This window comes from Anabrus simplex, chromosome 10 (genome assembly GCF_040414725.1).
Source record: "Anabrus simplex isolate iqAnaSimp1 chromosome 10, ASM4041472v1, whole genome shotgun sequence".
NCBI classification, from domain to species: Eukaryota; Metazoa; Arthropoda; class Insecta; order Orthoptera; family Tettigoniidae; genus Anabrus; species Anabrus simplex.
This window is the reverse complement of record NC_090274.1, coordinates 110,522,257-110,545,529: the sequence shown is the minus strand read 5'-3', so window position 1 is coordinate 110,545,529 and position 23,273 is coordinate 110,522,257. Positions and strand designations below refer to the sequence as shown.

Sequence of the window (23,273 nt, the reverse complement as noted above, 5' to 3'; positions counted from 1 at the left end):
GAATGAGACAGTAGAAAGAAGTGACAAGGGAAGAAATCTACGTAGTTCTCGGCTTGTTCTTATGAGCACAGTTCAGAAGCTAACACTCAGACCATCAGACTGGATAGATTTGAATTAATCTTGAAATTTCATGCTTCAAGAAATTCCACAATGAACTGGATTTCTAAGAAGGTAATTAGGCATTCTTTTTTAAATTGTTTGTGTTTACTTTGAATGCTGGTCCTGCTGTCTGGGAGTAGCGTGCCTGCCTCTTAGTCGGAGGCCCCGGGTTCGATTCCCGGCCAGATCAGGGATTTTTACCTGGATCTGAGGGCTGGTTCGAGGTCCAGTCATCCTACATGATAACAATTGAGCTTTCTGATGATGAGATGACTGGCCCGGGCTAGAAAGCCAAGAATAACGGCTGAAAGGATTTGTTGTGCTGACCGCACGATACCTCATAATCTGAAGCCCTTCGGGGCTATTGTACCATGGGGTTTGGTTTTGTTTTGTTTTACTTTACATGCAAAGTGCCACCTTTTTTGTATGTAGATACTACATCTACACAATATGAACTGCATATCCACTTAATTTGAACAAAATCAGACAAGTTGTTTAGAAGTTATAGCAATGTTTGGGACAGCATGTAAAATTATGATATTTTTCTAAAATTTATTACCGCTGTAGGATAAAACTTGGCCAACTTTTAATACCGGCTTGAAGGGTTATTAATACTCTTGTATCAGTCATGGTGAGTTACGATTGATCAGTACATGTTTTGGCTTGTTTCAGCCAACACCAGGTGACAAAGCATGGTAAAGAATAATCCCTGTCTTATAGACTAAAACACATATGGTACATAAAATATATAAGCACGGACATGTAGGAAAAGGGATTACTGTGGCAGTCGTGTCATGTCATGCCGAGGTGCGTGCATTAAATGCGGCCACGTGAACTATGGTGACGTTATTACAAAATGGGTCCAAACAGGACCAAAGTGATGTTATACCATTCTTTACTGCCAAAGGACAAACAGCGGTGGACATCCATCTATCGGAGAATGAGACTGTGTATGGGGCAGCATGTCTGTTAAAAACCACCGTTGTGGAATGATGTATCAAATTCTGTGCGAGTCACGTTTCAACAGAAGACGCCGGTCGACCTGGGAGGCCAGCTTCATCCGTTACGAACAACTCACGAGGGAGACACTGACTAGATGTATACCAAACAGGACGTGCGTGTTCTGCAGTGGAGTAGCAGAGGACTAAGGCAGTTGTTCTTTCCACCATCTAGTACCAGAGAGTTTACACAGGATATTATTTCTTGGAGGAGTGTTCAAGTTGAATTCCTTCCCATGATGAAGTTGAAGTTTATGCCGATCACCCTGGATAAGTATCAGGAAAGAACTGTCAAAATGTTGTGCAACCGTTCAGCGGTTTGAACAGTACAAACCGCTGCCATCATCCAGACTGAAACTCCTGATCATGTGTTAGGATACTGCCGCAAAAGAGAATTGCTCAGGAACACCCATCATTATCCTCTTCACGAGAGATTTGAAGTGGAGAGTTTATGTGTCTCTTCCATGGGGTTCAACAGAAGAGCCATCTACCAGCAGACTCAAACACTTCAACTTCACTGGAGTGTCACGAATAAAATACCTGAAAGCACTGCCTGCTCGATCTGCATCCGATGGCTGCTTATACTGCCTGCTCATTACAACATTTTAACATGGCACTAAATGAAACACTCCGTTTACAAATACCCACAGCAGGTGGCAGCACCAACCGGCTCCAGGCCTGTCAGAATTAAATAGCGGGAAATAGGGTATTACCGGTACTGTACTTAGTGAAAATGGTGTACTGCTGCGTGCCTTTCTGCAAATCAAAGAAAGGGAAACCAGAATGCCGTGAAAATACCTTCAAGTACAGAATTGCATCAAAAGAGGTTGCGTATTATATCAGGGATTCCTTCTGACTATTCTGTGGTTTGCTGTCTACATTTCGTAAATAATGATTTCAAAGTGACCAGCGAAATGCGAAAATTAAAAGCAGGATCTGTACCCAACCTTTTCCCTGATTATCCGGCTTATAAACAACCCCTAATTTCAGCGAAGAGGAAGAGAAGGGATTCAAGCACAGAGACGTCTAACAAGAGCTCTTCAAATGTCATTGCAGAAAATGGTAATAAGGTTTGAAGTATTACATGCTAAGTAATATAATTTCTGGGGACAATTGTACTGTTGATGTGAAGGTACAACACAGAATAATATGCTGTCATAGATTCCATTTCAAAACGTTTATTAGTAGTATAAAATCGTGTCAATATACTTTTATTATTATTATTCATTACGCAAGTAGGGCCTCTTTAGTTGTTTCGGTTTTACAGTTATATCTAAACTAATGTCAGTTTCTCTATCTTTCTCTTTCCATTCGACTCTCCATTTATGGATACAGATGTAGGCTTAAATACTAGTAACAATGAACCGTGTGATGTTGGTTGTCAAGTTGATATGTTGGATGACAGCAGCATGGAATGTCTAAAGAGAACAAATAAAACACTTCGTGTTGCGCTATTGAGAATGAAGAAGAAAATAGTAATCTGGAAGAAAAATTACACCGATCAAGTAAACAGCTTGAATTGTAATACTCAACTCAAACCACTGAACATTATAAAGAAATTGTTGACGGTGAGGGTGTTGAAAAGGCCATTTATCTTCAAGATCACGTGAATAACTTTCAGAAACTGCGCCCAGTATGGTCTGAAAAAAAAATAATTATACGGCATTGTATTTGTTGGCGGATTGCTCTACTTATTAATGTAGGGAAATACCTACCATACATACAAAGTTTCCAGGTTTTCTTGTTCGTCGAAACCTCTTTCTCGAAAAGTCCTGGAGCTATAACCCTCAAAAGCACCACTTTATACGTAAAATTCTTTAATTTTTCTGTTACTTTCAGATTTTAAATTTTGTTTGTATGCTTATCTAGTTGTATTCACGCAATAACTGGGTACGTCTGGTGCTACCATCTAGCGGCAGATTGTTTGTAAGTCTTGTTACACGTTTGAATGTGGAATGAGCAGGCAGTATAAGCAGCCATTGGATGCAGATCGAGCAGGCAGTGCCTGAAAGAAACCTTCCTCTGGCTTACTGTTGGAACCTTCCTTTTCTTTGGATACGCTTTTTTGCACTTATTAGGCTGCACTAATCCAAATAAATAAGCATTTTGCTTATTATAATTTCCCAACTTATAAACTCATTAAATATCTCCTCCTGTTCATTATTCAATGTTGAGTATTTACAGAAATTTTTTGGCACTATTAAACACTTTCTCAGGCACAATCGTACTGTTTCAAGATTTATATTCCTGACCTGTATTTCTTAACCTCTTCCTTTCATTATCTTTCCAGTCATTTTCATTATGAAGTCTTTTTTTCTGCATGTATTGTTGCATTTTCTTCTTGAAGAACATTAATGGGAGCACCTATTGCTGCCATCTTAGAAACTTATAAACAACATTTGAGAAATGCTTTCTGACTGGTTGTCCGAAACTAAACTGACCAATGAAAAGCATAGACTCATAAGACATAAATAATCTAATGGCATGGGCCTGGGAATGTGTCAGTCATGAATAATAGCAAATATATAATGCTCTCTTTCAAAGAATGGGCTCATGCCATTGTGATACAAGTTCCTACTGATGATACTAGATGGCATCAGCTGTCTTCCTGTACCAAAATCACACAAGCACTTCACAGGTGGTATGTGCTCCTTTTTCACTGGCCCCCTCAATTTTAAATTATCATTTATACTACTCGTAAATTATAAATCATCTAGTGTTTCCTTTCTGTAGAATAATTTTAATAATTTTGGTTACCATCGCCTAAATTGTGAAATATGTATTCCTATATATGACTTGATTTTCACTTGTTGACTGGCTGATTAACTTTGAATTTCATTATTTTTGTTTCAGATCGGTGTCCCGTCACGAGCTCTTCCCCATCCGAGCCCCTCTCGTAGCTCTGGAGCACTGCATCGCTCCCTTCCTCGATGGCTGTGATGAAGACGACGATCACAGGATCTCGTTGAAGGAGTGGGGCAAGTGTTTGGAGCTCGATGCAGTAAGTGTTGTTACTATAATTACAAATAATGAGGCCACTTATGGCCACGGTTAACGCTTGTCTATCCTTGTGATGGAGAACACAGGTCCCCGCCCTTCGGACGACTCTGCACCAGGTTTTCTTCTCACTTATTCTGGAAGATCCTCTATCCCATGTCCTGAACTTACTTCTTTCCTGAATCAGTGTCTTGGATCCTCCTTCACTGCAGATGAGTGGTACACTTCAAGCCATGAGAAGATGAAGAATTACCAGGCGAGTTGGCCATGCGGTTAGGAGCGCGCAGCTGTGAGCTCGCATCCGGAAGATAGTGGGTTCGAACCCCACTGTCGGCAGCCCTGAAGATGGTTTACCATTGTTTCCCATTTTCACACCAGGCAAATGCAGGAGCTGTACCTTAATTAAGGTCATGGCTGCTTCCTTCCCATTCCTAGGCCTTTCCTGTCCCATCGTCGCAACGTCGTCGGTGCAACGTAAAGCCCTAGCAAAAAAAAAAAAAAAAGATGAAGAATTCACACCAGGATGTTTGAGAGAGATGACCATAAAACACGAGATGGTAGTTCTGCATATCAAGTGGGAGGTTTTCAGATCTAGAATAAAGCTCTGCATACCTCAGGCTATATTCACTCTCAGAATATTTTGACTATACTGTATTTCTCCGAATCCAAGACGACTTTTCTTTCTTAGAATCTCATGTGAAAAATTAAGGGTCGTCTTGCATTTGTGACTTAACAGTAAAAACACCACTGACAGCTAGCACGGTAATCACACTGCTTCCCTTCATCCCCCGCACGTGCGTAAAACTCGACCTTCAATGTTCGGGTGTTTATTAGGCCTATAGGCTACATCGCTAGCCGCGGCACTGATTGTACAGTGCCTCTGCATAACGTCGCTGGTACTCGAGAAATAGTGAAGAGAGAATGAATGACATTCTACTTGCCCGAAAACGGACTTGCATCACGGATGACCGGACAAGCAACAATCTCCTGAATAGATAAAAGAAAAGTCCCTGTATTAGCCTCTACAAACACGTTTCTTACATCCGCACAATGGCATCAAAATATGCGAGCCTTTGAATTTTTAGAAAGGCCACGGCTACTCAGCGGCAAAGTTATAACACATGTACTGTACCTGACCCTTAGTAAAAGTAAGTTTTATAGATAGCAGGAATATTTTTGTGCCGGATCATTGTATTGTAAAGACAAGTGGAACAGGTACTGCCGGCAAATTTTCAATGGGTTCTCTTTGATACTATGATGCCAATTTTAATTTAATGGTTATGAAACTTGCAGAAATAAAAAATAATTGTGCAGCTGCAAGAAAATAAGGCATAACTAAAGCCATTGTTCGGCGTTGGCTTGAAGACAAAGATAGTCTAAAAATTTGTACTGTACTGATTTCACAAAGCACTTTTTAAGCCTGATTTTTCTTTTTTTTAAAGGAAAAAGTGGAGGGTTGTCTTGGGATTCAGAGAAATATGGCAATATTTTTATGTAGGTCGAGAATCTTTCATAATAATTTCCTCTGTGTTACTTGAATCATCTCTGTATGACTACGGTGAGTGAGGGCCAACCACATACTACTTGTGGCGTAGTGGCCATGAGGTCGATCTGGACTAAGAAGTGAGCTTACAGAGATGCAAAGCCCAATATCCAAGATGACCCCCACTTAAAAAGATTAAGTCTGGCTTAAAAAGTGCTTTGTAAAATCACAGGAATTCCTTTCTTGCCAACTTCAGCAGCAAGCTATGTGCAGGCGTAGAAATGATGCGGATGTTGAAGGTCAATGAACAAGTTTATTGCGCCGTGGTATGGCCATTCTGCCCTTGCGTTTTTCGTGCACATACCTCACAATTTCATCTTCAACTCTTTAAAGCGTCCTTGTTGGAAGCCACTGAATGTATTTTTTGTACAGTACGCATTTTTTAGCTATCTGTCTTCATGCTAATGCCGAATGTTGGCTTTAGTTAGGCCTATGCCGTATTTTCTTGTGGCTGCACAATTATTGTACATTTATGAGTATTTAATAACCATTATCTTAAAATTGGCATCCTAATATCGACAAGAACCTGTTGAAAATTTGTCGGCAAGAGCTGTTCCACCTGTCTTTACAATACAACGATCCATCATGAAAATATTCCTGCTGTCTATAAAACTTAATTTTACTAAGCGTCAAGTACAATAGACCGGTTATAACTCTGCGACTGAGTAGCCGTGGCCTTTCTAAGAATGTGAAGGTTCGCATGTTTTGATGCCATTCTGCGGATTTGAGAAATGTTTTTGTAGAGGCTAATAGAACGTCATTCTCTCTTCACTATTTCCCGAGATCCAGTAACGTTACACAGAGGCACTGCACAACCTGTTGCCGCGGCTAGTGATGTATAATAACGAGTTTTGTGTGTGCAAATTTCTGTAAAAATATTTTCACCGCCTTGCCAATACTTTATACATTTTATTTTATTTAATTACCGTACATGTACATGTTTCTTCAGCGGTGCCAAACATTAATTGATCCTTGGACTATGGTACAATGGTATAATATAACAAGTATATATGAATTTTGAAAATTGTTACAACAATTTCTCTTAGTTTCACCTTTCCTATTTACTATGTCATTTGTTGCAGATTTTACTCGAAATTTCCTAAATAATGAAATATATTAAATTAATCTCTATATGTTAATTTATGTCCTTATTTACATCTGAAAGAATAAATATTTCTTCTTGTCTAAATTTTTGTGTGTGCACACGCGCGTCCGGGAGGGCAGAGAAGAAGCAGCGCTGTTACCGTGCTAGCGGTCAGTGGTGTTCATTACTGTTAGGTCTCGAATGCAACACGATCCTTGATTTTTCACATGAGAATTGGGGAGAAGAATGTCATCTTGGATTCGGAGAAATACGGTAATCTCTACAAGACACTTTAAGATATGCAGCTTTAGCTACTTTTTGGAGATTTCCCCTATTAATTTCACCTTTCAATAGGTGTTAGCAAGAGTTCTTATTCTTCTTTTTCTCCCTCCAGCTTACTTTTCTGCTCCATCTTTATTGTCAGGCTATACCTCAGTCTGTCTTTACGGTTCCATACTGTCTCTTTAGGACCTTCTTCTTCCCTGGCCATATATGTGCCCAGAATGGATGCTCCCAAGTATCACTCGGGGTTGGCTGTGCCTCCAATTTCTCACTGATAGGGGCTGTACTCAATGATCCTCATTTATGCTCATTGTGCACTTGATCCATGAGAGTCACACTTGCTGAACATCATAGCATCTGCATTTCTGTTACATGCATTTGCTGACCACGCTTCTTCTGCCTTGTCCAACACTCGGAGCAGTAAGTGAGGGGAGGTCAAACAACAGTCTTGCATGCCTTGCCTTTGAGCTTTATAGGCATCCTGCTGTCATATAAGATGCCTGTCAGCAAACGTCTTTTGGTCCATCCAACATTGACGCGATGCTTCATATCATCATCAATCGCTGTATTGGTGGTAATAACTGAGCCTACTTACTGGAATTTATTCACCATTGTATTGAGTGGACCTTGAACTTCTGGTTTGGCAAAGTTAAAGCAGATATACCTGACTGGATATACCATTTAGTGCATATAAATAGCCAATGTACACTTTTCTGTCACTCATTCATTACAGAGAAACTGTCTTGAGCAGAAATTTTTCCTGGTCGCATGTGATTCTGTTGACGACAGGTTTTACTGTATTTCCATCTTCTCCCCTCCCCCAGACGCCCTCTCATTTCTTCTCTGTTCTACTCTTATGACCTTATCTTTGTTTGGTTGCATTTAGTTTTCCTTTTTCTGTTGTATTCCTCCCATTGTCTGTGATGAGTCTGATGACCTTTTGTTTGTTAATAAGGAAGCCATACTTTCCATTGTCGACTCATAACTTAAAAGCTTCTCAGTTTGTTGAACACGCAGGATATACTACAACATAGCTGTGAAAAATCATTATTAAATAAGGGACCAAAATGTACACACTACTAAGGGAGACCTACACCTTTTAACATAGAAAAATGGGGTATATTAAACTTTTATCCCGTAGCAATGGAAATGAATACTAAAACAAAACTTAGTATGACAAACACATTATTCCTTAATAATATGATTACATATTTAGAAATCATATAAACCTAAGCCATTCATCATCATCATCATCTGCAGTTTCCAGCTGTTGGCGAGGTCTGCTTGGAACATAAGCCTCTCCATCTCCTTTTGTCTTCCCACCACTTCTCCCTCATCACTCTTTCCCAGTCCTCTCCTCTTCTCTGTACACACTCTTCCACTCCTTTTATCCACCTGTCTCTTGGTCTTCCTCTTGGTCGTTTACCTGTTATCTCCATTTCGTTCATCCTCCGTGGTACCCTTTTCTCTGTCATTCTCTTCATGTGTCCATACCTTCTAGGTCTAGATGCCTCTATCCTATTCTGTATTGGCTTTTACTATATCTTGAACCTTCTCATTTCACATCTTATCCCATCTTGTCACTCCTATCCTGCTTCACTAGCCTGTATTCTATTCATGGCTCTCTGCCTCATTACCCAAGTCTCCGCTGCATACGTCAGAATAGGTACATAGTACGTCCTGTATATCACTCTTTTGCTTCTCTGAGGGACATCCTTGCTCCAATCCAGGCTTCTGACACTTTTCAGGAATGCTCCTGCTTGTCTTCCACGCTCGTTTATTTCCTTAGCATTTCTTCTGCTTTCCTCTATGATACTTCTTAAGTACTTGAAACTCTCTACCTTCCTAAGCTGTTCCCCTCCAAGCATTATCCCTCTCGTACGTAGGTGGTTTGAAAAGTTCTCGGAATGTACTAGAATTCAGTATCTTACCTCGGTGGAACTGCTTTTATTTTCAACATAGTCTCCCTGTAGACTAATGCATTTGGTCCAGCAATGTTCCAATGCCTTGATCCCATCTCGAAAATGAGATTCCTCCAGGTCTGCAAAATACCTCTCCAGTTCGGCTGTCAGTTCTTCCCTTGTAGAAAATCTCCGTCCACCGAGGAAAATTTTCAGCTTGGGGAATAGATGAAAGTCTGATGGTGCCAAATCTGGTGAATAAGGTGGATGTGGCAACAATTTGTACCCCAGTTCATGAAGTTTTGCCATGGCAATAACACTTGTGTGCGGCGGAGCATTGTCCTGATGAAAGATGACCTTTTTCATTGCCAAACCAGGCCTTGTTTCATGTATCTTTTCCTGTAGTTGGTCTACGAGGTTTGCATAGTTTTGCCCCATAATTGTTTGGCCAGTAGGAAGATAATCCATCAGCAGAATGCCTTTTGCATCCCAGAAAACTGAGGCCATGACCTTTCCGGCTTTCTTTGGTGTTGGTGAATCAGCATGTTTCCACTGCTTTGACTGCTGTTTTGTCTCTGGGGTATAGTAGTGGACCCAAGTTTCATCTGTAGTCACAAATCGGCGCAAAAAATCTTGTTGGTTGCACTGAAAATGGGCCAGACTTTGTTTGAACATTTCCAATCTGGTGCGTTTATTGTCCAATGTCAAGAGCCGCGGCACCCATCTTGCGGATAATTTTTTCATACCCAATTCTTCGGTTAAAATATAATATACCCGTTCAGAAGACATCCCTACAGCTTCAGCAATCTCCCACACTTTCAGTCGACGATCCTCCATGACCATTTTATGCACTTTTGCGATAAATTCTGGGGTCGTAACACTTTTTGGCCGTCCACTACGCGGATCATCATCCAAGCTCTCCCGACCAAATTTAAACTCGCTGGTCCACTTGGCAACAGTTGAAAACGAGTCCCCCAGTGTGTTCTGAAAGTCGGCATGAATCACAGCTCGAATCTCAGTTTTTTCCATTGTCACAAATCACTACGCGGGAACAACAACAAAGAGTCGTCACTACCACACTCCTGCAGCTAGAACACTGACGCACCACTTGTTCGCTCACAAAGGAGGTGTGATTATTGCGCGGGAACCTCGTTGCTCTAGGTCTGACATCTAGCGGTGATTCTGAGAACTTTTCAAACCGTCCTCGTAGGTCTCTCCTTCTTTCTAGTTGTGATCACTATCTCGCTCTTTTGGGCATTAAATTTCATTCCATATTGTTCCACCTCCTCTACTGTTCCTGGATATCCTCTTCCTTTTCTAATTAATTATTTAAAATGCCGGTGTATCATGGCCGCTATTTTCCTGTTTCCCTGATCATTTCGAAACACATGAATATTTATCTATGATTCTTTTTTTTAAAATGATTAGTAATATTATAGCTACAGCTTGTACTAGAATCAGTGAAGTCCATCAAATATACGTATTTTTTTCGTTAAGTTATTTTCAAGTAAGTAGTCTATTTTTTCTTAATTTTCGTTTGTATTGGAGATATTAACAAAAAATTTATACTGTTATAAAGTTTAGAGTTCAATTTTAAATGAAGAAAATTAATTGAAAAATCACATTTTTGGTGGGTCCCTGCCTCAAACAAAGAACGACATGTTCTTAAAACAACATCATCAGATTCTATCAAGTCAGACTCAAATGTTTAGAAACAATATTTATGTTTACCACTGTTTAACATTTAGGGAGTGAAATTCTAGAACTTGCCTTAATAATGTCCTGTTTGGTCTCCACTCCAACATTAACTTCCTGGAAAGTGTGGCTGGGTTTGCTTACATAGGTTTTTGCAAACTCTAGCCGCTTCTTTTTATTTACCGCACTAATGTATGGTTTCCTCCTAGCTCTTCTCCCAAAGAAGTCATTCCTTCGCAGTGCTCTTCACGCTGTTTCAGTACCTGCATTCTTTCCATACTCCTCTAAAACAGCTGCTGCCGGTTTCGGGCCTTTAATATTCAGATTTCATTTCACATTCCAAAGCACAAACTGCTCCTCTCGTTCTGTCAGCTTTCTTGGTCTGACTGTCTGGGAACCTGGAACAATTCTGTCATAATGTTTGAATCGTCTTATTATATCTCCAAGTGTCGTTCTGCTTATGTTAAGCATCTTTCTATGCGATTTACCTCAAGCATGATGGAATATCACGAGCTGGCATTCTTCAAACGTGATATTTTTCCACCCCATTTGATACCAGTCCACAACGCTGCAGCACGAAGTGTCTTGCGGCACCACACCACTGAACTGAACGTCTTGCAACGTTACCTGCTCTGTCGCTGTGAATGAACACAGCGACCGAATATATTTGAAGCATGTCATTTCACCCATGTGCGCAATGTCCTTTCTTTTACAGTATACAGTACATCAGTGCTCCTTTTTCCTCTTCGGCATAACCAACCACATGTAGTTCCATTACTTGGACACATTTGGTTTCACATTCTGTTGCTGAATATTTATGGGAGTGGCTGTATATTAGTACATGTTTTGGTCTACGTGGCCTTCTTCAGCTAATGAATATAATATGTTAATTGCTGAGTTGTTGTTACTAATATTCTTTAAATCACTATAACAATGATTTATTGTTGAACAATATCCTCCTTATTCTATTAGGATTGTAACATGTATAGTTCTGGTGAATGTGAAATTTAAGTATTTTAAATTTGCATTAACCATAAGGTATTGAAAAGGAGGATATTTTTGAACAATAAATCATTGTTATAGTGATTTAAAGAATATTAGTTTAGGTGTCAACACGGAAACATGAAATTTATATTTTGGACTTGTTGTTTTTATAGAAACATATATAAAGATTCTGAGAAAATTTTTTAACATTAATGAAATTAAAATAGTCTTTGAATAAAGAAAAAACAATAAAATGGATGATTCCAGAGAAATGTTCAATTTTCTATCCCTTAGAAAAAGAAACATGTCTTTCATGTGGTCATTAGAAGTTTAATAGAAAATGCAGGACTGCTAAGCAGATGTGTTGTTGGATTAATGTGATTGAATAGTGAGGGGGAGGGGAGGATCATGTTCTATGATTGCTGAAAATTAATTTTTGTGTTTTAAATAGTTCTTCAAAAAAGGATAGCAGTGTGTTCAGGAATTTCATTTGAAGTATAGCCAGAGTTATTTCTCTGATCTGCCCGTCTCTGTGGTGCAGTGGTTAGTGCGATTAGCTGCCACCCGCGGAGGCCCAGGTTCTATTCCTGCCTCTGCCACAAAATTTGAAAAGTGGTACGAAGACTGGAGTGTGGTCCACTCAGCCTCAACTTAGCAGAGGGGGTTTGATTGCCATCTCAGCCATTCTCGAAGTAGTTTTCTGTGGTTTCCCACTTCTTCTCCAGCCAATGCCAGGATGTACCTAACTTAAGGCCATGGCTGCGTCCTTCCCGCTTCCTTGTCTGTCCCTTGCAATCTTCCCATCCCCCCACAAGGCATAGCAAGTGAGGTTTCTGGATGAGGAACTGGTTATCCTCTCCAGTTGTATCACTGACCAAATGTCTCACACTCCAGGACACTGCCCTTGAGGCGGTAGAGGTGGAATCCCTCGCCGAGTCTGAGGGAAAAACCAACCCTGGATGGTTAAACGGATAATGAGTGATGTTTCTTTGAGGGGTGTTCAAATGAAAATGTACAAAACATCGTAAAAACCAAACCGGTTGAAATTTGAATCTGCTGCTTTAGGATAACGTAGTGCACATCTAGTGTAGTGCCCGGCGTGGTGGTGCGCATTGCACCGGGGCTCTCACATAATGCAAGGTGATCCTCACCGTCTATTTCGACGTCCAAGATCCAATTCTCATAGAATTTCTCGAGCACGGAAAAAGTCATTAATCGTTACCCCTCAAATTAAAGTTCTCTGTGTTGCCTCTACTACTTGTATTTCAAATGTGAATTCTATCTTATATGATCTGTGTTCATCTTTCATGATTTTGGAGGTAGCACTTGCTTTTAAATGATCTATTTAGGCTATTAACGTTTTCGGTAAGTTATACTGGAACAAATAAAAGCAATATGTGCAATTTAAGACATATTATTTTACTTATTATTATTATTACTATCATTATCGCATACCGATTGGTTTCGTTAATAATTTCACTGAACAAATTATTGGTAAAAACAATTGAAAAACTCTAATTCAGTCTTTGGTTTCATACATTGTGGTGGTTTGTAGCCTGATTTCTTGAAATCGGAATCTGTTTATTTGTAATTGCACCAGCCGTCAGCATCAGCTACGTGTTGGGTTACAGTACAGAAGTCGACCGTTGCCAGTTCACTTTTAGGTGCTGTCAAATGCTATTAGATATATTCATTAGGGACACGGAAGGAGTAGAGGTGCGAAAATACTGTGGTTTTGTGTGTTACCTGACATATACAACATTGAACAGTAAACTACATATGACAAGGAGAGCACATGGCGACCGTGTTTGTTTACTATCGCTTGAGCTTGTGTGCGTCAGTGGACTGGACACAGCTGATGGCTATGATGGCGGTAACTGGGAACGGGCGTGTTTTTGTACCTCCGACATATTACTTTCTTTTCTTAGTCTTTCTTGTGTATAGAAGTGTGTCGTACTGTGCTTCCATATCTACAACCATCCCTGAAGCAAGTGAAGTGTCGTGTGATTCAGTACTGCAATGGTGCTTCGCTGAACGGCATTATATTTTCTCTGCTTTGTCCGTCTCTGATCTCCCTGTGCTTCGCCATGCCCCTGTCACTTCTAGCGAAAGGACGAAAGGTTGCCATGCTTCCTCACGTGCTGTGTTCGCTATCTTACTACTTTCCGGTGACGTTCATTTAAATCCAGGACCGCTTAATGTTTATTATCAGAATACCCAGAGTCTGAAAAACAAATTAACTGACTGTGTACTCAGTGAACCTGAGTTTAGCGAGTTTGATATCTTATGTTTCACTGAAACTTGGTTACCTGATTTTGTCTCGGACAGTGAACTTCCATTCTCGTCTAACTTTTCAGTGTTCCGTAAAAACAGAGGTACCGGTAAGCGTGGGGGTGGTGTAATGATTGCAGTAAGTAATAAACTTAAAGCCCGTCACAGGCCCGACCTAGAAACTGAATGTGAGATAACCTGGGTTGAAATTACGATCCCCAGAAGTAAAAACTTGTTAGTTGGCTGCTTCTACCGCCCACCCTCCGGTGATATCACAGCGTTAGAAAATTGCTTTAATTCAACGGTTTTGGCTCTAAATAAATCCAACGATATTGTGCTAATCGGTGATTTCAATTCGCACATATCCTGGCAATCTACAACCACTGGAACAGTAACCGACCCTGTGGACTCATTTATTTTGTCTAATTTCATAAACGGTCTTCATCTACATCAGTTCTGCTTAAAACCCACCAGAAATCTGGCAACATTGGACCTCCTCTTCTCTACAGTAACTAGTGCTAGTGTATCTGTTGGCAGAAACATTCTTAGTGCTGACCATGACTCAATCGAGGCTACCCTCAGCCTACCTGCTTGTCAACATAAAGACTTCCCACCCGCTGCGAGGCAAACATTTCCGCTCTGGAGTAAAGTGGACTGGCTAGTCGTCAACCAGGACTTGTCATCCCTCCCTTGGTGCTGGTTATCAGCTGAGCGTAACGTCAACAGTGCGGTTTCCCTGTTTGAGGATTTAATATTTACCACCATTAAACAGCATGTACCTTTCTCCAAACCCAGAACACACAAATATCCCCCCTGGCTGAGTGTCGAAACTAAATTGCTACTAAAGAACAAAACCCGTGCGTGGTCACTCTGGAAGTCTATCCCCAATTCACACACGTATAATACTTTTAAACACCTCAGGAAAATCTCAAAATCGCATCTTAAAAATGACTACAACCGGCACATCACTTCTATAACTGGAAACCTTAAAAACAACCCTAAAAAGTTCTGGACCCTAATTTCGTCACGCAGAAAGTCACCTCGGATACCACTGAATCTTAAACTACATAGTGATGATGTCCCAACTGAATTAAGGTCTCAAAAATTCAATGAGTACTTTCACTCTACCTTTAGCCCTCCTGCACCTATCACAGAACTACCACAAATCAATAGTGTTTGCAGTTACTCACTGTCACAAATATCAACGACCCCTAACGAAGTACAAAATATTCTTAATAGTCTCCCAACAAACCGCTCCACCGGGCCCAATGATATTAGCCCTATATTCCTCAAAAATACTTCTGCATCTCTCTGTGCACCGTTATCTACAATTTTAAACCTGTGTATGGCTACTGGTACATTCCCCGACAGCTGGAAACAAGCTGATATCACACCTATTTTCAAATCTGGCAACAAATATGATATATCATCATACCGCCCAATATCTATCGTTCCAATACTATCCACTGTCCTCGAAAGAATAATCCACCGCCGACTCCTCTTTTTCACACAGCCGTACATGTCTGAAGAACAACACGTATTCACTCCCGGAAAATCATGCCTCACTAACCTCACTGTTCTCAATCACCACATCATTTCAGCAATGGAAAATAAATCTCAGTTAGATGCAATCTATATAGATCTGGCCAAGGCATTCGACTCAGTGGATCATGCACTTCTTCTTCATAAGCTCGCTACCAGATTTAATATCCACGGCCCCGTCTTGTCATTGATAACAAGTTTTCTCTCCGGCAGAAAACAAAGAGTGGTACTCCCTGAATCTGCCTCATCATGGTTATCTGTGTTATCAGGAGTATCTCAGGGCAGTATTCTGGGACCCCTACTCTTTGTTCTCTATAGCGATGACATAATTTTTTGCACCCGAAATAGTCAGAGTTCCCTCCTCTTGTACGCCGACGACCTGAAAATCCTAAGGGAAGTGTCTACGCCTGATGACTGTGATGAATTACAGACTGTTCTCAATTCGTGTGGTGACTGGTTTAAGAAATGGAATCTTTCTCCCAATTTTAAGAAGTGCAATACAATCTCCTTTTCATTGCTAAAGCAAGGAATGAACACTGCATATACCATCCACGGAAATAAATTGCAATCGGCTTCTCAGGTAAGAGACCTAGGTGTTATAATAGACTGTAAACTAACCTTCTCTGCTCACATTCACTCCATAAAATCCCGTGCTATGCGTACTCTAGGCATTCTTTACAGGTTTACTGAAATTAATGATATTAACGCCTTAAAATTATACTTTGTCTCGTATGTTCTCCCCATTATTGACTTTTGTTCCCCTATTTGGTCCTCATCTGCTATCACAAACATATCTCAACTAAATAGTATTTTTAACTTTTTCACTTTCATTGTTAAGACTCGCAATCCTGTTTTTAAGAACAAAACTAAATCTGACATTATGAACTACCTGGGTATACTTGATCTGAGAAGCCGTTTACAGTTCTCTGATCTATGTTACCTCCATAAAATAATCAATGGCTACACCAAATGTAATTCTCTTCCAGCGTACTTCCCTATACACGTTCCTCCCCGCCCTACACGCAACCGGCGCACCCATCATGTGTCCCATCCGCGCCTAACCTTACAACAACGCTCTATCTTCCACCGTCTCCCTACTCTTGGTAATTCACTACCCGATATCGACATATTCACACCTTTCGCATCCTTCAAACAAAAAATTAAAAGATTCCTTTGAAGTCCTCTCCAGGTTTTCACTTTCTTCCGTCCCTCCAACCCTTGACCTTTCTTCTTCCTAATTTCTGAAACCGACACTTCCCAGTTACCGTTTTCATTGTTGTTACATTGTTACTGTTAAAATTGTTAACTATTGTTGTTACTTAATATTGTTGTTTATACCTTTGTTATCTTTTATACTTATTATTATTATTATTATTATTATTATTATTATTATTATTATTATTATTATTATTATTATTATTATTATTATTATTAGTGTAAAATGGCCCTCCATAGGCTGTATCTAATAAATAAATAAATAAATTAATAAATAAATAAATAAATAAATAAATAAATAAATAAATAAATAAATAAATAAATAAATCTAAATAATAAATTTTTGACTGACTGTCAAATAGTATCTGGATTTCACAAAGTTCCAGGCTGAACCAAAAGATGACAGTACAATAAGGCATCGTGTATTTTGTTGGCTAAGAGATGGCAGACCAACACATGACCAGAAAGGGAATATTGTAATGTCAGGGCTCTCCCGATAGACGAGGGGTAAGGGTTAACAATGACGTGTGCCTACGCAAGTCCATCAAGAGCAGACAGCCTGGATTGCTGATTGTGCTCCACGATCATGCTCGTCCACACGTCTCCAAGGTCACACAAAGTGTACTGGCCAAGTTCAAGTGGGAGCAGCTTGAACATCCACTCTACAGCCCGGACATGTCGACCTGCGACTTCCATCTGTTTGGTCCGCTAAAAAAACACCTCAAAGGGAAGCGCTTCCATTCAATTGATGAACTGAAGAACACTGCCACAGGAATTCTGGGAGCAGGGAATCCTTCTGCTTGTGAAACAGTGGGATAGTTGTGCTCAGGCCTAGCGCGATTCCAATTATACCCACAGTGTCGTTTCATACCGTTTAATTTGAATACCCCTCGTAATAGTTCATTTTATGGAGGGTTGTTCGTGATTGATACAAGTAGAACTGTGGAATAAACTTGTCATATATACTAACATATTTATATCTTCTGTAAGTATTGAATGGTGGAAACCATATAACATTCCATTTAAAGGAATAAGTATTTTAAAACCCACACCTGTCGAATCCTTCTATCCACCAGTTAAGTCGTCGTTGAATATCATGACATCATCTGTACACCAGAGTGTTCCTTTTTTCTTTGACTAACTTTGATCCATAATTCTAATGATTAATTGCCTAATTTTTTGTTTCAGGATGAGCTCAACGAGAGATGTGAAGAGTTGAACGAAGGCTGAGAGGGCGTTAAAACACACAAAAAACACATTTTCCCCTGCAGCTTCTGATAATGTACTGGTGTTTTTTTATTTATCAGACAAGCTTGTACTTGGTGAACTAAGTAATATGGTGCTAATAATTTGTAGGATTTTTACACTACTTCCTTTAATTTTTAGTTTTAAGTAATTAAGTAAGATTTATTTTTACTGTAATTCTCAGCGTGCCAAATTAGAAATTCTTCTGAAGAAAATTTTGTATAAAAAATGAAATTGCTTCAGATTTGAAATAAGATTTTTTTTACTAAAACAAGAAATATTTTGAGTTTATTTTAGCAGAATCACTGCCATTATTAATGTTAGAGACGTAGAATAAAAGGTTCCAATGAATTTGTAATGTAAGAAATGTAATATAGTGTACTTTTTTATTCTTGTTTCTTTCTTCGTCCCAATTCTTCCTCCTGTCTGTGTTTTTGCTATGTTCATTGTATTTTTTGATAAATTTCTTCAAAGGAAATAGAATAAAGATGTAGAAATACTTGTGTATTTAAATTATTGCCTTCCTGCTTCCAAATGGACCCAAGTTAGTTGAGTCCTCTTCCAAATCAGTTTGGTGGCACCTCCTGGTAGGGACACATACTTAACCCTTTCACTCCAGTCGATTGCTGTAGCAGTTGCGTGTTTTTCCCTTTCACTACAATAGACTGCTGAGGAAGTTTGGCCTTGGAGGTGTCTCATGGCTGACTTAGAAGTCTATAGTTACGGCTATGATCACAAGATGACAGGAGTAACCAGTTTGAAGATGAAAGCAGTATGTTCGGTACTCACTTCGCACCTAGTTGGTCCCCTGTGCTGACGTGCTTGTGCTTCTTTATTTAGCTTTCAATCGCTTTTAAATTGTGAAAAGCCTGATGACGGAGGAAAGATATACTGTCGAGGAAGCTCTTGCTAGTGACTGTGAAGAAGATGACTGTTGTGTTTTCAATGTACACATGCACAGGGTTGGCAGAGGGGTTGCGACAGGCTAAAAAATGGCTTCCTACGTTTATGTTGTTATGGTAATGTATTGTTCACATAGTTTGAATAAAATATCGGTAGTAAGTGAAATGCGACTTATTTTTTCTATGAACCTTCGTTTACTGATACGTGGTTAACATAAAATTAACATTGTGGCGACCGCGACAGGACTTACTGATCCTGATATTTAAATATTGCGTTGGGAATGGAAAGAAGACATCGTGAAATATGGATCTCGAATCCTCTATTACAATGAGGAAGGTGAAACGTTCAGGGTTTACACGGCAATTGAACATTCTCAAAGACGAACTGAACAACGAAGAATTAGATCACGAAGAAAGAAGGAGGAAAGTCAGAATCTCCTTTTCCTTGCTTCAAAAAAAGAACAAAGATCTTCTGACGCTGGACGGTAAGATCTTAAGTTTGAAAATAGAGGCGGGTCACGAAGGCTTGGAAGATGAATGCCGTGCGGCCGACGACTACCAGCGACTATTTCTTGACGCCGAGATAAGTGTGAATGAAATATTAACTCACCCAGCGAACGCACTTGATGATTCGAGTATCAACAGTGGTGCTGATATCGCAAGTAGGAAGAAATTCAAGCTCCCGAAGCTTGAATTACGGAAATTTGATGGTGATGTGAAACAATGGTTACAGTTCTGGGGACAATTTGAAAAGATAGATAAGGACCCGGACATTGTACCAGAGGATAAATTTCAGTATCTAGTGCAAGCTACTGTTGAAGGTTCTCGTGCTAGAGAAGTGGTAGAGAGTTTTCCACCTACTGGTGAAAATTATATTAAAGCTGTTGAAAGCCTGAAAAATAGATTTGGTAGAGATGATCTACTTGTAGAAATGTATGTTAGAGAATTGTTGACTTTAGTTTTGAAGAATGCTTCCTCTGTAATGATTCCACTTCATTGTGCAGTCTCTATGACAGTCTAGAATCACAAATTAGGTCACTTGAAACTTTGGGTGTCACTTCAGATAAGTGTGCTGCTATGCTATATCCTCTGGTTGAATCATGCTTACCTGAAGAACTGCTGAGGGTATGGCAAAGAAGCAGTACTTTTGTAACCACTGGTGATGGTAAAGATAGGTTAGAAAACATTATGAAATTTCTGAAACTCGAAGTTGAATCTGAAGAAAGAATCAGGTTAGCAGTAGCAGGGTTTGGTATTCACGATAATGGTTACAATAACGCTCATGTAATAAGCCTGGCACTGCTACTGAGTTGCTAATAAACAGCAGGCTAGAAGATAAAAGACAGGGTTGCATTTTTTGTGATGGCCGACATGAGGCTTCAAGTTGTTTTAAGGCCCAGAAGCTCAGCCTACCAGATAAACAAAGGTTACTGAAAGATAAGGGTGGTTGTTTTAAGAAGGGTCATTGCATAAACAGATGTAAAATTGCTGTGAGATGTTTGGTTTGTAGCAAGAATCACAATGTTTTAATGTGTCCTGATGTACCTAGTAATGGAAAGAAAAATTCTAAAAATAGTTCTGACTCACATAGTTCAGATCACATACATAAAGATCAATCAAAAACAACCTCCCTAAGCAGTACCACTAACCGCCAAGTTCTTTTGCAGACCTTAGTTGTAATTATTAAGGGTCCTAGATTTTCTGTCTCAGCACGAGCTCTGATTGATTCAGGATCACAGAGATCCTATGTCAGGAAAGAGATTATGGAAAAATTGGGTTACACACCACTGAGGAATGAAACTGTTAAACACAGCCTCTTTGGGGGTGTAAAAACTAACGTGAAAGAACATTTATGTTATAAAGTTTGCAGGGTGAATTTCAATGTAATTTTGAAGCTCTGGATCAGTCTGTCATATGTGATGGTATTCCTTCAGTCGAAGAAGGGCCGTGGTTGACAGAGATTTTACAAGCTAATATTTCTTTAACTGATGTAGAAGGTAGGGATAGACCTGTCGACTTACTAATCGGAGCAGATGTAGCAGGTAAATTAATGACAGGGAGACTCAAAATGTTAGACTCGGGACTAGTGGCTATAGAAACCAAATTAGGATGGACGGTGATGGGTAAAGTACCGTGCCAATCGGCGAACAACTTAGCAGTAGAGGTTACCTCGCTGTTCATCAATGACGTCAGTGACCTCTGGAAGTTGGATACAATCGGTATCTCAGATTCAGCCATTCAGAAGTCCAAAGAAGAGAGAGAATTTGAGATCCAAACAAGTTTTCAAACGTGCATTGAAAAAACTGACGATGGACGCTATGAGGTACCTTTGCTTTGGAAGGAGGAGCATTTACCTCTTCCAAATAACCGAGATTTGGCATTGAAGAGACTCGAAAGCTGCATGACCAGGAATTATTTAATCTCTACGATGATGTCCTGAGTGAGTGGGAACAGCTTGGAATAATCAAAGAAGTTCCTCCTCAGGTATCTATGGTTTATGGGCACTACTTACCACACCTCCCTCAATCAGTGTTTAGAAAGTGGACCTAATCTCATTGAACTCATTCCCTCTGTCTTGCTCAAATTTCGAGAAAGAAAGTTTGGTGTAACAGCGGATATAGAAAAGGCTTTCTTGCAAATTAGTATTAGAAAAGAAGACAGAGAAAATGTCCGCTTCTTCTGGTGGGATAAAGAAAACCGAGAAAAGGTTAGAGTTTTTCGACACAAACGGGTGGTGTTTAGATTGAGATGTAGTCCATTCATCTTGGGAGCGGTTCTCAATTATCACATTAACGAAACAATGCAAAGCCCTCACTACAACAATGGAATCTGTTGAAACTGAAACAAAGCTTGTATGTTGACAATGTGGTCACTAGTGTTGAATGTGAGTGAATTAAAGCAGTTCATCAGTGAAGCGTGTGATACTACGAAACTTGGGAAATTTAATTTAAGGGGATGGCAGTCCAATCACTACAGTTTTGATTCCACTGCAAAAGTTGGGGTGTTAGGAATGTTTTGGGACACTGGTTCGGATACTCTGACTTTAAATTTAGAATGGATGGAAAATTTTGTAGTAGGTGAGGTGACAAAACGTACTATCCTTTCTGTTGCTCAAAAGATCTTCGACCCAATTGGTATAGCCAGTCCTGTATTACTACTTCCTAAGCTATGGTTGCAAAAACTTTGGAAGAATGGGGTGTCGTGGGACGAGGACACTGATGCTGATACTCGAACAGAATTTTCGACGTGGTATCAACATCTTTCACTTCTTAGGAGCTTAAAGATACCATGTTGGTTCTTTTATGTAAGAAGGGACAATAAAGTAAGTATCCACACCTTCTGTGATGCCAGTGGGCTAGCCTATGGAGCTGTTGTATTTATAAGAATACAGAATAATGATGAAGTGAAGGTATGTCTTCTAGCTGCCAAAGCACGAGTAGTTCCTATTAAAGCTGTCTCCATTCCTCGATTGGAGTTGATTGCTGCGGTGGTAGGAGCCAGATTATGTAAATCTGTGCGAGATGGCCTTACATTGAAGGATATTGACTTGCATTTCTGGACAGATTCTTCCACGGTTTTGACCTGGATCCAAAAACAAGACAATTGGACAGTGTTTGTAAACAACCGAGTTCAGGAAATATGAAGGCTGACTCTTCTCGAATCCTGGAAACACGTGCCTGGTCACCAGAATCCCGCAGATCTTGTCTCGAGAGGGTGCCGAGCAGACAAACTGTTAAGTTTGAAATGGTGGGAGGGACCAGATTGGCTGAAAGAACCTCCACGAGATTGGGCTTAGGGAGAGATAGTTGTGAACGAGCAGGTGATTCGTCAAGAAATAGACGAGTCGACACAGATGGTGAGCTGTTTTATGAAAGAATCGGTTGTCTGTGAATGGTGTCATCCACCCAAGGAGACACACAACAATCAGTGCAAGTATCATGGTTTTAGCTGGTACTGTAGGTATTTTTCAAGCTACGATAGAATCGTACGTATGATTGCGTGAATGAGGAGGTTCATCCATAACTCACAGAAAATAGGATCAATGAGGAGGGGAGAATTATCAGTTGAAGAGATCCGTATGGCGGAAAAAGTAGTAATACGTCTGACACAAAAAGAGTCGTTCATCGCAGAAGATGACAAATGCCTCGCTGCTTTAAAGGTATTTAAGGATGATGAAGGGATTCTGAGACTTAAAACAAAACTAGTTAATAGGCAAGATAAGAAATATTTTTGTGCCCCCATGATCCTGCAAACCTCTCATCCAGTGGTTCACGGGTTAATTATGAGTGAACACAAGAAGAACTCGCATGTCGGAGCCCAAACGCTTATTAACATTTTGAGGGAAGAGTTTTGGATCTTGAAAGCCAGGAAAACCATCCGAAATGTACTCTCAAAATGTGTGGTATGTTTAAGACAGGTGGGACATAATCTAAATGCCCCTACAGCATCGCCGCCAATGGACCGAATTAAGGATTCAGCTGTATTTGAAGTGGTAGGAGTTGATCTTGCAGGGCC

At 40.0% G+C, this 23,273-nt stretch overlaps 1 protein-coding gene across 1 annotated transcript in view; it reads left to right on the top strand.

Annotated features, from left to right (window-relative positions):
• The window catches only part of SPARC (secreted protein, acidic, cysteine-rich), a 106,775-nt gene extending 88,420 nt beyond the window's left edge, over positions 1-18,355 (top strand). The window contains exons 7-8 of the mRNA XM_067154457.2: positions 3,951-4,098; positions 17,800-18,355. Of these exons, the coding sequence (XP_067010558.1) occupies positions 3,951-4,098; positions 17,800-17,841 (190 nt within the window). The 3' untranslated portion in view covers positions 17,842-18,355. The remainder of the gene's footprint in view (positions 1-3,950; positions 4,099-17,799) is intronic.
• The last annotated feature ends 4,918 nt before the right edge of the window (positions 18,356-23,273 follow it).